The 14,953-nt window shown below is 36.2% G+C and overlaps 1 protein-coding gene across 1 annotated transcript in view; it reads right to left on the bottom strand.

Moving 5' to 3' along the window:
* Positions 1-391: 391 nt before the first annotated feature.
* Positions 392-14,953, bottom strand: part of HMCN1 (hemicentin 1) — a 442,670-nt gene continuing 428,108 nt past the window's right edge. The window contains exons 104-107 of the mRNA XM_077763274.1: positions 13,240-13,590; positions 9,577-9,696; positions 3,559-3,685; positions 392-1,755 (exon numbers count right to left, since the gene is read on the bottom strand). Of these exons, the coding sequence (XP_077619400.1) occupies positions 1,389-1,755; positions 3,559-3,685; positions 9,577-9,696; positions 13,240-13,590 (965 nt within the window). The 3' untranslated portion in view covers positions 392-1,388. The remainder of the gene's footprint in view (positions 1,756-3,558; positions 3,686-9,576; positions 9,697-13,239; positions 13,591-14,953) is intronic.

The following is a 14,953-nucleotide window of genomic DNA, read 5'->3' as shown; positions in this document are numbered from 1 at the left end:
ATTTGATTGTTCAAGGCCATGCCTTCCATAGGCCCTTGATTAGAAATGTCTATTGGTGATAACTTAAGCATTATTTTGGCACTGCATCCCATGAACAACCTGCGTCCACTTTACCACTTGAGATGGGTTATTATTAATACCATTCAGTCTGATGATAACTGATTAAAGTTTATGTAGATCGAATTCAGAGAATCCATTTAAAGTCTGTTTTACTCTGGCTATGTCTGACATACGCACATAGGTGTGTGCATATGTGACTATAAACTAACAGCTTATATAGCTGTAAGGAAATGAATTTTAAGTTTCCAAAAAGGTTAAGAAAAGGGATGTGAAAATTTTATTTAGGCTGGTTTTACTGTAACATTGTTTTTTGCTTTATAAAATAATTTTATAAAAGAGTCCATCAAGATATTATATAGAAAATACACCAAGGTAATATATATACATTTCATAAAAATAGAATACATCTTAAGAATTGCTTCCAGAGTCTGTTACCACCATGTACAGTGTATTGACGTTCAACATTTATGCTAATTTGAACATACAAGATTTTCCAGAAAAATAAAAACTGTCCCATTGGTATTTCTAAAAACTGCTTCCAATTGACAGGACAAGAAAATACTTGAATGTAAAAGTTATGGAGCTAATGAAAGGAAGGTTATATCAAAATACTAGGGCAAAGATCCATGCCATGAACAATCATCTGAGGACAAAATATTTTTTTTTCTATTATCATAAGTGGTCCAGCTCATTTCACAAAATCACTGAAAATAATATCCGTATTTTGGATGTTCAATCAATGTGAACACCATTGGGTATCAAAAAAAAACATTCTATAAGCTCTACTATATTTCTAAAATGAGCGGTGTTTCTTTTTCCCTTAAAGTGAAAATGTGTATAAATCCCATTATAAAGTATCAATACTTTAAAAAAGCATCTTCATAAGTTACTTAATAAGCTTTGATCAAACACATAAGCAGCCAGTTTTATTATTTTAAAATGCTCTAAAAAGCCAATTTATTATTGGCTTTGAATGAGTTATTGTTTTCTTTTTTTTTTTTTTTAAAAGGAAAATGACCTTAGCTACTATGCTACTATAAAACATCACTGATATGTCCTTCTAAGATGTTCAGAATAATCTTTGGACAGTAACTGCTCCAGTGTAATAAATAAAAGAATAAGGGACTTTTCTAGACTTTACCAGAAGAAATCTCCATGGTGAGATCATGAAAATACCTCAGCGGTACCAAGGAAGGCACACAGAACAGAGCGTAGCACCATTTTCAAGTTGCCAAGATTGCAACTGTTCAGGAGACAGTAATCTGGAAGGGACTCGATTCCCATGATTAATGCAGTTTAAATATGTGGATTAGGCTCTGGAGGGCTTCTTAGTACGGATAGGCAGACACAGCTATATAAACTATAAATGTGGTCTGATAGTCAATGGTCCCACTGGCAGTGTAGGACGAGGCTCGAACCCCCATGCGGTAGGTCTCTGATTCTCTCAGTGGCCGTGTTGTGTACACCACCCCTTTCAGGTTTTCGTCCCTTAAGGCAAAAGGAACACTCTGTTCCTCATCTACCATGAGGAAAGTTGTCCTGGGATGCATCACTCCATCCTGCGTGTATGCAACCAGCCGGATTAAATCCTGATTGGCGGCTATTCCAAATGGGAGGGAGACAAGTTTGTATTCCAAGGCATATGGGCTCAAGGCACATTCCAAATCATTGGGTGGACAGGTCTTGAGGCAGAACCTAAGGATGACAAACGCATGAAATGCATATAGTTATCTGCTGTGGGAGCAGGAGAGGCCATGAGTCAGGCGACCGTGATCCATGACAACTTTTAGGCATTAAGGGCAGTAGACAGTCTGACTGCAAGAGCAATAGGCCGCCCCATGTTCTTCGTCACTAACTCAAACCAGATGCCCGATGTTTATGAGAATATGCTGGTCTAGAGTCAAATATCTATCTCAGTTTCATTAAAATCAGAAGTTTCTGAACCACTGAAATAAGAGTGAGTACAAGAGCGTCTTTAAAATGAAAAGTCATTTTTGGAAATAGAAGCATCTTACGTACATATACTAGAAACAAGTACTTTCTAATGATAGAAATACAAGCTATTTTTAAATTGTAACATCTATCCTAAGACTGAAAGCTGAAATAGAATATATTAATATTTGGCTTCTTTTATTGTTTTTAGAAAAAGGTCAATTATGATTCCTGGTAAGGGGGAAAGGCCCTTCCTTTTATATTTGCTTTCCACATTATTTAAGAGTCTCTATGGCTTGCCTCCCTCCCTCTCCATAATTAGTTTTTCCTCTCCTCCTCCCCCATGATCTTCTGCTAAGTTTCTCCTGATCCACATATGAGTGAAAACATATGGTATCTTTCTCTGAGACATCATGACTTTTAAGTTGTCTTCCAGAAATCACTGGTAAGAGAGAGTATAATTTTAAAAAATGCACAAAGGATCATTTTCTGAAGGTATGGATTTTTCAGTCATCGTATTTTTAGATGTTTCCTAAGTCAATATTTTTAATTTTCTCCCTCCCTTTCCTATTCCCTCAAAATGATTATGAGTAGGCTTTTGGTGGATTGCAGGTAGTCCACACTTGATTCTGTTACAGTAACTTGGTAGTCACGGCTGAGAGGAAAAAGTGTGAGCTCCAACCAGCATTTGGTTTCAGAGCTACCTGCTTAATAGCAGGTCCTATTCATGATGACCATTCTCTCTGTTTTCAAGCACCCTGTTGACTTGGTACCTGAACAGAGTATGACATATCTGTAAGAGGGAGAAAACAGAGGAGTAGTTTATTCGGAATCCTGAAAAGATGATAGTGTTTCAGAAAGCGGGAAACATAAGCAAGACGATATATGAATGGGCAGACTCTTGACTCATCCTTGATCATCTCTATTCTCTCATGGAGTCACGGTGAGTCATCACAATTTCCGCCAAGGTATTTCTCGGAATGCCTTAAGTGCTGAGAGCCCTTAAAACCCTGAGGCAACACAAACAGAAACTAGAAAGCTTCAAAGAAAGTCAGGTTCTATCATCCCATAAAACCCTCACTGCTGAGGTTGAATTCTAGATGTGGCATGGCAGGTTACATACTGGGGAGACCCTCCCAGAAAACCTTGGCAGATAGAAGTGATAGTTCAGGCTACAGTGGCTGCTGCAAGATGAGCTCATTTCATACCCATTCACTATAACTCTATATACCCTTGGGGTTATTGACTTGGTGTGAATTACACAGGACTACAGACAGGGTTTGTTGTTGAGGAGGGAAAGCATTTCAAAAGTATTTCTGAGACTGGGACACCTGGGTGGATCAGTCAGTTGAGCATCTATTGATTTTGGCTTAGGTCATGATCTCATGGCTCACGGGTTTGAGCCCCACTTTGGGCTCTGCGCTGACAGTACAGAGCCTGCCTGAGATTCTGTCTCTCTCCCTCTCTCTCTGTCCCTCTCACCCCCCGCCCCCCGCTTGTGTTCTATCTCTCAAAATAAATAAACTTAAAAGAAAAGCATTTCTGAGAAGAGAAGGCAAGACATACCCAGAAACAGGATCCCGTTGGTAGTTGGGTGGACAGGGGGTATCGATGCACTGGTAGCTTCCTCTCATGTTGAAGCACATGCGATTTGGCCCACAGCGCACACTCTGCTCCAGACACTCATCAACATCTAGCAAACATCACAAGGAACACACAGCATCAGCAACTTGGGTCATGGCAGGCCATCAGAGCAGGGATTATGGCTATGTGACTGAAATGGTGAGGGCTAATGTCTTTCTCCCCATGAAGGAATTCATACCTAAGTTTTTTCAGCCACAACTAGTGGGGAACGCCTAGGCTTTTTCAACCACAAAGTTAGGAATCCTGATACTGGCTGTGCTGTTTCCCATATGGCTTTGAGGACATATATGTATTTTTTAATGTATGTGAAAGGCCATTGAAAAATAAAAGCTACAAAGGTAGAAGGGAAGCTATTAAGCTATCATTTGGTAAACAGACTGCGTTTGAGTTTTTTAAAGCAACTAATACTTTAAATTTATGAGAAACAAGCTAAAAATTTAAAGGACACTTGTGAACCTTCCTGTGAAGTGAAAAATCACTTTAAAATGTGAGTGATCCTTCCTAATATTTTGTTTTAAAAGTTCAAAATGTTGAGTGGGAGGTAGGGTAGTGGACATTAAAGTAGTCAAGTGGTAAATTCAGGGGAGATTGTACAGGTTAGTCAGAGCTTGTGGAGACAGAATTTAGAAACAAACAAACCCCAAACCAAGATCAAATGAAGGACCCAAGAACCATAATCCAAGATTAATCAAATCTGAACTGTGGAGAATCCATCCCCAGGTGTTATGGGCGCAGGGTGTGCTCTCTGTGGTAAAAGCTTTCCCAAGGGTAATGGGAAAACACACAAATGAAATGCTGTTTATTTTGTTGTTTTCTATACAAAGTTGTTAAATAAAAACCCTTAAATCACTATAATTAAGAAATATCATGAGGTGCCTGGGTGGCTCAGTTGGTTAAGTGTCTGACTTTGGCTCAGGTCATGATCTTATGGTTTTTGAGTTTGAGCCCCATGTCAGGATCCATGCAGATAACTCAGACCCTGGAGCCTACTTCAGATTCTGTGTCTCCCTCTATGCCCCTCCTCCACTCATGCTGTGTCTGTTTCTCACATAAATAAATATTTAAAAAATTAAAAAAATATATCAAGATGGAGCTAAAGGAAATTTTTTTTGAGCTTTCTGAAAATGAATGTTTTTGAGCCATGATTTTTAACTTAGGGTTCATATTTGAGCATTAGGGGATTTGTGAATTAAAATCTTTTTGTTTGTGCTTGTGTGTATGTGTGTATTTGTGTGAGAGACAGATGGACAGAGTCAGACAGTGAGTGCAACATTGAGATTGATGGATTTTCTGGAAGGAGGGTCTGTAGAGTTCTACAAAGTTTTTAAGGGATTTTGAGATCCTAAAGTTAAGAAACATATTTTAGAGCAGTCATTTCCAATCCAATCCCCCGGTGGTGGATGGAAGCTCTTCAGCAGTACGAGAGCAGGCAAATATTTCAGGGAATCAATTTCCATCCAGAAACACATTTCCCTTAAGTTTTCTTTCCTAAAAGCTGCCTGAGAACTACCTGTGGCCTGGAGTCCTCCTGTCCCCATTCCCATTTTATATCTTCCTTCTGCTTTACAAAAGGAAGGTTTCCACTAATTCCTAGTCTTTTTAGGATACCCAGGTGTAAAATGCTTCAAAGCACATATGAAAGGTGAGAAAAACTGGTTCTTCATATTGATGGTGGCAAGCCTTATTTCACCATTGCTTCAAACCAATGGTATTAGCTCTCTGCTTTAAATTAGATTTCAGAAATGAGCTGGCTGTCATTGGAATACCTACTAACGCTTTTACTTGAACAGCAAAAATGACCTTAGACTTTTTCTGACAGTCGTGTTGGCTGGTTTAACAATGACTATAGACTTCTAAATTATATAGTGGCCATTCCCCATTAACTGGGTTAAGTCTACAGCTCCAAAGTACTGAGGAAAAATATATTTAAAGCACATGTACATCAAATAACAAAGCCAGAATTCACATCCTTTATAACAATTTAAATATGACACAAAACTTTAGTGGTCAGTTTTAAAAAGTATGAATGAAGTACGTGTAAGGTTTTCAAATTTCTTTTTGCAGTAGGCAAGCAACAAATTTGAAGACTATTTTAGATAAAGTCTTATGTGAATTGGCTGGATATAGGCACCTGTAACACTCCTTCGTGAGTATTTGAATAAACATAGATACTGATATAGAGGAGGAAACAATTACAATTAATTGGAACCAAATCACTTCTCTGCAGCAGTAGGACCTAAAGGGTAAAACCACTTCTATCATGGAATTGGTGCAACATCAATGGGCATGTGAAATTATTATATCATTTCATGGTAGTAAGTGACCTGGTATCTGCATAATGGTATGTATGTTGGACTTGGGTTAAAGTTGTAAGTTCTTTTGAACACCCTCAAATAACTTGAACTATTACTATAAAAAGAGAAAGGAGAGAAGAAATTCCAAGAGTGTATATTAATCATGGACAATAAATGTTAAAATTTATTTCTGAATTATTTACTATTTGCATTTCTGTCTCAAAAATGAGCACTTTAGATTTGGTTTGAAATATATTCTGCTTTCTAAGGAAATGACAGTGTAATTATTTACTTTAAAGTTGATAATAGTTTTCACAAAGTAAAAAGATATTGAGCTTTAGTGACATGGAGTAAATCACTTACTTGACTTTGTAGTAACTTAGATGTGCTGATAGTAACATAATGTGCCAAGACTAGTTTTCCTGCAGGAATAGAATGCAGCTTGAAACAATTTACATTACACTGAAATCTTGCCTATTGTCTCTGAACCAATTTCTAATTATGATTTTATCTATCAGAAGGCTGTTAGCTCTTTGGCAAAATGAGATTGCCTCAAAATGAAGTAAAAAGCCCTTTAGGAAAATGTGAAAGAAATTCACTTAGCCGTGTCTTCTTTTTCTCTTCCCTTCACACTCAACCACCAAATTTCATTTTAGCTCTAGTTTTTATGGTGGATTCTTGCAGACACATGGAGGCCAGTGGGCTACAGGGGCCTATGGAAATGGTGCCCTGGAGTCCAGAATCTGGATACATGTCTGTATGCATAATAAAAGCAACTACCTTATCACAGATTTCCTATGGCTGAATATGAATCTACAAAAATATAGCAAAGTCTAATACTCAAAATGTTTGCCCTTAGCTCCATAATAATGTACACTTCCCATTGAAAAGCTTTCTTAAGTATTTGGGCTTCTGGGCAGGTGGCCTTCTTTGCCTTCTTCTGCCTACAACTGTCTCCTCAGGCTTAAACACCCTATGGTGTCTGCTTTCTCTGTTCATTTATTCTACTGCCTGGTTTGAAAAAGAGAAGCCAGAAAAGATGGAGAAATCGTGCTGTCTTTTGTTAGCTGACAATGTGATGATGTGTAGTTTTTATTAAATGTTACAAGAAAATTACTATGATAGAAATTAAAGGATAGACATTTTAGAACATAAATATTCTACAAGAAAAGAATACAAGAGGAGCTGAATAACTTTAATATTAATAGCTTTAGGACATATGAATGCATTTAACCAAGTTCTTTTGGATACATTAAACAATAAATTAAGATAAACGTACTTGAAACATTGGTATTATAGAAAGAATAATTTAGATCCTTGATAATATTATGGATTCCTTTTGAAAAACTTGGATAAAATAGAACACTAATTTCAAATGCAATACCAATAAAGTGTTTCTAAAGGTTCAAAATTAGATTAGTGGGCTTGAAATTAGTAGAAAGATCTTTTAGATTCTCCTCTCTGCTTCTTGGGCAAATCATTATCAGTCATGTATTTTGTTTTTCATTTTGTAGTCTGGTGACTTCCACTTTAGACTAGTGTCTCTGTCCTTGTTCAATGTCAAATTCACTTTAATTTCCTTTTTATCACTGGTATTTTTATCACTAATGTATAAAGCTTCAGGAATGCACATGTGACTATCAACCTTTTTTCTCTCATAAATGCCTAAAACACTTTCTAAAGCTATAAAAAGACTAAGTTATTCTTCAGATTAAAGACTGCTTTAAAAGATGTAATTGTTTTCTCAAGTCTTTTTTAAAACCACAAAAATATGTAACCCATTTAAATCACAAACATTTCAAGTGACACCTGTTTCTGATTTGTTCCCATTATTTTCCACTCTCTGAAGCACAATTGAAAGTTAAAAAAGGTCTTAAACTGAATGAGTTGCAAGGACATTTAAAGAACAAACTGCCATAATTTAGAAAAGAAAGAAAAATCCTCTCATAAGAATATGATACAATATATAGCACTTAAAAATCTGGCTAACAGGTTTTATAGTTTGGTTGGTTTTTCCAAATGCTTTCATATCTACCCTGCTTTCTTCCTTGGTGCCTAGCACACTCACAGGAAGTGTAGTGTAAATGTTGGGCATTGCCACTTCTTCAGAGGATTCTTGGGGTGACCCCCTGGGGAAAGTTTTATAAAACACAGACAGTGTAAATGCTGGCACATCACCCTGATGCTACAGTACAATGACCCGGATATTCACCACATCATAGGGGAGACAAAGGACCATTCTAGACATTATGAGATCTGTGGTCAAGTCCTACCCTTGTCCATGATTGCTCTAGGACATTAATGCTCACGTAATCACTCTGAGAATTTATTTTACTACCTGTACAATGGGTACAAATTATTGCCCTTGACATATCTCTACTGCTGATTAAAATGAGTTAATAGTTGCTTTGGAAAAACATGACTATAATGTATACATTATTCTCGTACTTCAAAATTCAGTAGAAAGTTCTGCATAGGGTTTTAAATAAATGTCTGTGACAGATGGCTGGGAGCAGAGGCTACTATGGTGTTTCCTTTCCTTCTCCAGTCTACATGATCCAGTGGGGACTCTCAGGGAGGGAATGGGTGAATGAGTGAGGGAGGGGTGAGAGCTCATGGAAGTCAGGTGGCCCCATCATACATCTAGGCCTTGTTTCCTGGAACACTCTTTCCATAACTTGCATCCTAGCAAGTCTTGTGAATCTCACAAAGAGGGAAAATTTAATCTAAATCCGATTGGTACGGATAAGCTCTCCTTTGGAGATTTTATTTGTTGTACTTTAGCAAAGGAAACAGTTTGTACATGACAGAAATTCATAAAATTCAGAAGCTTGTTAAGACCTATTTAATACTTCTGATTTTGTCACAAAATTGAGGGGGTTTCTTGAAGTAAGTTCTTATTTGTTTTTGATCTAAGTTTGCATTGCAACATAATATACCTCATTTAAAGCAAAATGCTTTACGTATTTTTGTGTAAAGAGGGTAATATTGAGACTGATAGTTTTTTCTTTCTACCATCACTATACATTGTCCCAAACTCTGTTATAGTACCTATAACCCTATATGTTTTTATTAACATGTCTGTCTCCACTGTAATAAGATATTAAAGGGAAGAGACTATATTATTTATTTGCAGATGCACCTTTTACATTTTGCAATATCAGCTCATGATTGTGCCACATCATTTGTAGACTCAAAGAATAGATTGTTTAATCTATTACCCATACTGTTTGCCAAGACAAAACATAAAATAATGCCTAATACTGGAGTAAATTTACCAAGCTCTCTTCCTATTTACTCTTCCACCTTTGCTGAACTTTTAAAAGACATCTGAAAAGGTTTATCTGAAGAGGTTTATTTCCACTTACATTTAAAAATAAACATGAACTGGTTTAGGCATTCTTGCTCCTTTTATAAGACTGCACCGTACTGATTCTCAACAATTTTCCTTTGCCTACTTCCCTTCTCACAGACCCTCCTATTGCAAAGGCAGTGTTTAAAAATAAATATGACCAGTGGGAATGAGAAGGAAGAGGAAGCAACTGGGAGACTATTTAAAAAAAAAAGGAAAACACTTAATTTCTCACACTCTACTACATTGGTTTTAAGTCAAGTCGCAGCAGTGACTGTCCCAACTTTTTCTCACCTTGACAGGTCTTTCCATTGAGCATGAGCCGATAGCCAGGAGGACAGATACACTGATAGCTTCCAAACGTATTTTTACATTCATGCTGGCAAGTGTCTCTGTTTTCACATTCATCAATATCTGTGCAGAAAGAAAGCAGAGTGTATAACCATGCAAAACAAAGGCAGAAACTGTGACAGAACCAATTATACACAAGTTGTTGATATACAATAGAAAAACTTCTTGGTGATTTTGCAACTCATGGGATTAAACATGCTCAGAGCTGTTTTCATCAGGATCTGTCCTTAATGGAGCCCAATATCAATTGTACTATTTCATAAAATATAAACATCTCTTTTGTGTATAAGTGTATATGAGCTGAAGCCCTTAACTGGCCAATTTCTGTATTTTTTATATTAGGAATGGCAGATGAAACAGATTTGTACAAGATCCTAAACCACCGAAGTACTAAACTCTTGACAAAATAGAATGGTAGGGTTTGCTGAAAGGCAAAGTTTCTATTGGGGTTAACTAGAACAAGGAATGTTAGTTTTTATTTAAACTTTAGCCTCCTCTCTCTCCCTGCACCTGCCCCCAACATCCATGCATCGCTTTCCCATACAGAGATAGCAAGTGGAAGTGTTTTTAATTTTGTGATGAGAATATTCATAAAACTTCATGCAGTTGTAAAGTATTAATGGCAACTACATATCTGTAGTTGGCTGTGACGCCTTGAGCCGCCCACTTTACTTCTCAAAACTTCAGTCAATTCTTTTGTCAAAAGTAATCGCTGATGCAGAGTTGTTGGAAGGTTCATAGATCACAATAATGGGAAAGCATTTCATAGTGAACAACTGTTTATCTGCTATTCTTAAACAACGCCAAGAAAGCAGCAATAAAAAGCAACAATAAAAAGAAGAGTGCGAATGGCTGATAAAAATTAATTGCTATTTGCTTTCAGGATAAGAGAGATTTGGGAGGCCTCTGCTTATTGTAACTGTGTTTTGATTAGATTAATGTTAGAATTTGTTCACAGTTGCACCTACGTGGAAGAATGAAGAGAGAACATGATGTGAAATGGGAGCAGGACTGCTGTTGAGTGGAAGTAAAGGGAAGATGAAGTGAAAACTGGGACACGACTCAGCAAAGGGATGTGTTCATTGGATATGTTTCACATATGCTCAGAATGTAATTGCAATCATTCAAAATCTGTTAATGATAAACACTCACCAAATATTTGTTAATGGTTTTGCCCCATTTTAGTTAACCAAAGCATTTATTCCACCACTTGTGAGTTATTTTTACCTTTTCCCCTTTAAAATCTACTTTAATAAATTTACAAAAATATAAATGATGAGGAAGTCCAAGAAGTCAATATTGCTCTTCCCAGAGTATGAATTTTAAAGTGGTCCCAAGTGTGATTTCTGCATTCAGAGGCAGTGCAATGTTCATTTCTCCTGCTAAGCTTTGGAATCATTCCCTCAAAAATCTAAATTTTAGCCCAAGTCAAACAAGACTGCATAGTGTTAATTTGAATCTTTTGTAAGATAGACATATCCCAGATGGTTAATGAAAGGCATTTGGTGTTTATTGCAAGTTGCTCATAATATAATTCCAAAGCTGTCTGCAATCATAGTGTAAATTTCTTTATTAGTATGAACACTATAAAATACCATATTTTAAGAAATATTACTAAGTGTCTATTAATTACCCCAAAATAAAACTTAAACATCCAGTAATTGACTAGTTATGGAAGTTTACTTCAGTTTCTCCATGATTGGTTCTTTGAAATAGTAGCTGCCTCAAATAGCCAATGATTAGGGGAAGATAATTCTTATAAATATAATATTAGTGTAATATAAACACAAAGACACAGAAAACATTTATAAGACTCTGCTATGAAACTGTAGAGCTTAGATAGTGATGAAGATAGTGATATAGAGGATCTAATCAGAGATGCTTTCTTAAAATGACTGGGGCCTTCGGCTGACTTAAAAGAAATCAACTAGATGGAGTATGGTGTAGGGGGTGTAGTTTCATTTGTGTGTCACAGCGTAAACAAGGGTTTTGGACAGGAAGGTAAAAGTAGAAGAGAAGAGCTTGCCTAAGATGAAGTCAGAGAGGGATTATAATTGGAGATGAAACCCTTTAGTGGGAATGACTATCTGGAAGAAACTTTGAAAGACAACATGTCAAAATTTAATTCTGTCAATTAAAAAAAACGGTGAATAGTTTTAGCCAACAAAGAATTGGGTCGAAGTTGTGGGCATGAAACACTATCAATACTCAGAACAGTTTGGAACAGGCTGAGAGTGGTATTTGATAGCCTTGCAAGGACTGTGGAGTCCACAGGGTCAGTAATTAAGTAGTGTTTGACCATATAAACTAACTGTTGAGGACTGGTAATGAATGCATTAATGTTTGAAGTTCAAGGAGTAGAAGAAACTAGCACTGCCCTTATTTTTACTTTTTTTTTAGGACACTGATCACAGGGAGAAGATTCCATGCGCATCATATTAACTTTCAGGTACATCAGGACATCTAGACAAAAGTTTTGGAGAAAAAACAGACTTAAAGAGAAAAGTTTAAGTATCCAGAGGGTCTGAGGGTCCAGGTGGGTCCATGGAAGATTGACTAAGAAAGCACAGCTGAGAAGATGACGATGTAGGAACAGGGTTTGGAGAAGGTAGAAAAAGAAATGACAGAAACTGAAGTCAGAAAGAAGAAATTTTTTTTAATGTTTATAAGAAATGTATAACAGAAAGGAGAGAATAAGTGTAAAATACTTAGGAAAAATGCAAGAAAATGAAGTTGGCATGGGAGTCTTTATTTAAACAAAATTTTTTTTCTTTCTGCCTCCCTCCTTTTCTTCCTTGCTTTGTCATCTAACAAATAGTGGGGCTAATTCGTGTTTGGTAATTTCTCTTGGCTCATAGCTCAATGGCATGCAAACTGTGGACACTCACAGAAAATTGAATTAAATGAATGACAGATGGTAATGTTTGCAACTTAACTGAAAACAAAGTCTCAATTCTTGAGTTGGAAATTACACTTCACTTTTGCAAACAAATTAAACTGTAGACTTGTGAGTTTAGATAAAGATATTGAAAGCACATATTTTAGAGCAATGAAAGCAACTTAATTTTGTCCTGGCTCACATTATCTTTTTAGTGACTTCCATATACACAAAATAATCAAACTGAGAAATTCCACGGTGTGTGTGTGTGTGTGTGTGTGTGTGTGTGTGTGTGGAAAAACAGCACAGTATTGTCATATAGAACGAGCAGTTGACTGAGTAGCTGAAAGTTTCACTTTTTAACCCACTGCTTTGGCATCAATCAGACATAGCTATAATCTGATGGTATTATATTATGTGGCAATATGCATATTCTCTTCTAAAAAATACATTCTGGGTGTCACTGAAATTTATTTCTATACAGCATTAAGTTTAGTAATGCTTTCTTCAGGAGTTGATCAAAAGAGAGAAACTGCCAATATAAAACAATTATCAGAATGCATCATTTACTTGAATAAATTTTGTAATAGTTGGAACTTTGAGTCATCCCAGATTTGAGATCAGATGTAGTTCACTGCACCCCAAATACCACAGGTGCTGTGCTTATGTTTAGACCCTGGTCCATACGTGAGCCCACAGAAAGGAAATGCAATATGGCTGACATTTACCTACACATGTGTCACGGCTCGCCTCAGAGCCTTCAGGACAAGTTTTCCTAATAGTCCTTCTAGTCCTGGAGAGAGATGTTCTGCTGTTTCTATACTCCGAGTAGGAGCTGTAGAGATGTGAGTACTGTCTGTAATGCTGTTGAGGTTGATAGTTGTTTCTCACAGGGGAGAACCGTGCAAGGTTATAGCTATTGTACTGAGTGCCATAATTAGGCAGCCTTTCCAATCCAGCGCAAGATTTCCCGTCCCCTAATAAATGTTGACCTGGTGGACAGATACACTTGAAGCTGCCGGGGGTGTTGGAGCACTGATATGCACAAGGCTTAGGGACTTGTTCACATTCATTAATGTCTGCTCGTGTGCCATGATACATAAAAAAGAGAAAAAAAAACACACATACATACACAACACAGGAATAAAGAATCAGTCTCTGAAACAAACTGAAGACATTATGTTACCCTCCAAAGCTGCGAACATAGTAATTTCTCAATTATTGTGAACTTTAGAGAAAGCGTTAATCATTCATTTAGGAATATATAGAAAGGTTCTAAGACTTTTCCTCAAGATTGCTTCACACGTACAGTAGAAAGGCAAAGGATCATATGGGAAATGTGCTCTTTCTGGAAAAACTAGGGTTCAAAGCTAAAGCAGATCTTAATTCTTTTGGTGGAGGGAAGGACTCCATCACATTTCTAGTTTGCATTTTATTGTAACGTTCTTTCATCTTTCACACAATTACAAGTTTCAGATGTGGTAATACTGGTACTATTACTAACATTTTTCTTTTGTTTCTTTTGAATCAATAATTATTATTTAATAATCAAGCCAAGCACATTTTTTACAAAAATTTGAAAAGAAGGAAATAAAGAATTATTTCTTACTAAGATATAAAATCACAAAGTCTATAAAATGTTTTAAAAAGTTATTTTTCTTTCTGTGCTTGGGTCAACATATAATATATCCTCCCAACTTTTCCTGTAAATTGGAAAAGCAAATGAAAACCAGAGAACAAAACCAAATTCCTTAATTCATTACCACAGTGAAAGAAAGAAACATGAATAAGCAGAATAAAAGTAGCATATTTTACTTTAAAAATTATTTTAGTAGGCAAAAGCTAAAATTAACATTTTTAAACTCTTTAAGGGAATGGCCCTACCTTCTTCATTGGTTTATTCCCCAGTCCAATGCCTGATATTCAACTTCAGGTCAAATTAGAACAAATAAACATATTTCATTCTGGTAGGTCACTGTTATGACTAATCAAGATGTTAAATTATGTATAAATTACAGTATCTAAACAGAAGACTAAAATGATATGTACTTCTATTAACAAGTGTTTATTTTAAAAGCATTTCTAGTAATTGTATTACTTGCAACATTTGCTCTGTGCAAAGTACTATGCTAGTAACTGCATAAAGACAGAACAAAGTCTTTATGGGAGAATTTGCTATAAAAAATTGTTAGGTAGACAACCAAAGCAACCGATTGTAAAAGTGCAGTATGGCAAACCAGAAGCCAGTAGTTAAAGCCCAATTTTTTTGTAACTAAATATTCCAAGAGCAATATAATTACATAAGTCAGTTTCTTGATTATAAGTGTATTAATTAAAAAGAAGCATATGGTTACCTTCTTACAGATATCTTCTATTGTCTATTACCTGCCTTATTTATATTCAGTTATAACTAGGATAGAAACAAATAGGCCACTGGGAGAA

This window comes from Crocuta crocuta, unplaced genomic scaffold, assembly GCF_008692635.1.
Source record: "Crocuta crocuta isolate KB4526 unplaced genomic scaffold, BGI_CrCroc_1.0 scaffold3, whole genome shotgun sequence".
NCBI classification, from domain to species: domain Eukaryota; kingdom Metazoa; phylum Chordata; class Mammalia; order Carnivora; family Hyaenidae; genus Crocuta; species Crocuta crocuta.
This window is presented reverse-complemented; position numbering and strand designations above follow the sequence as displayed.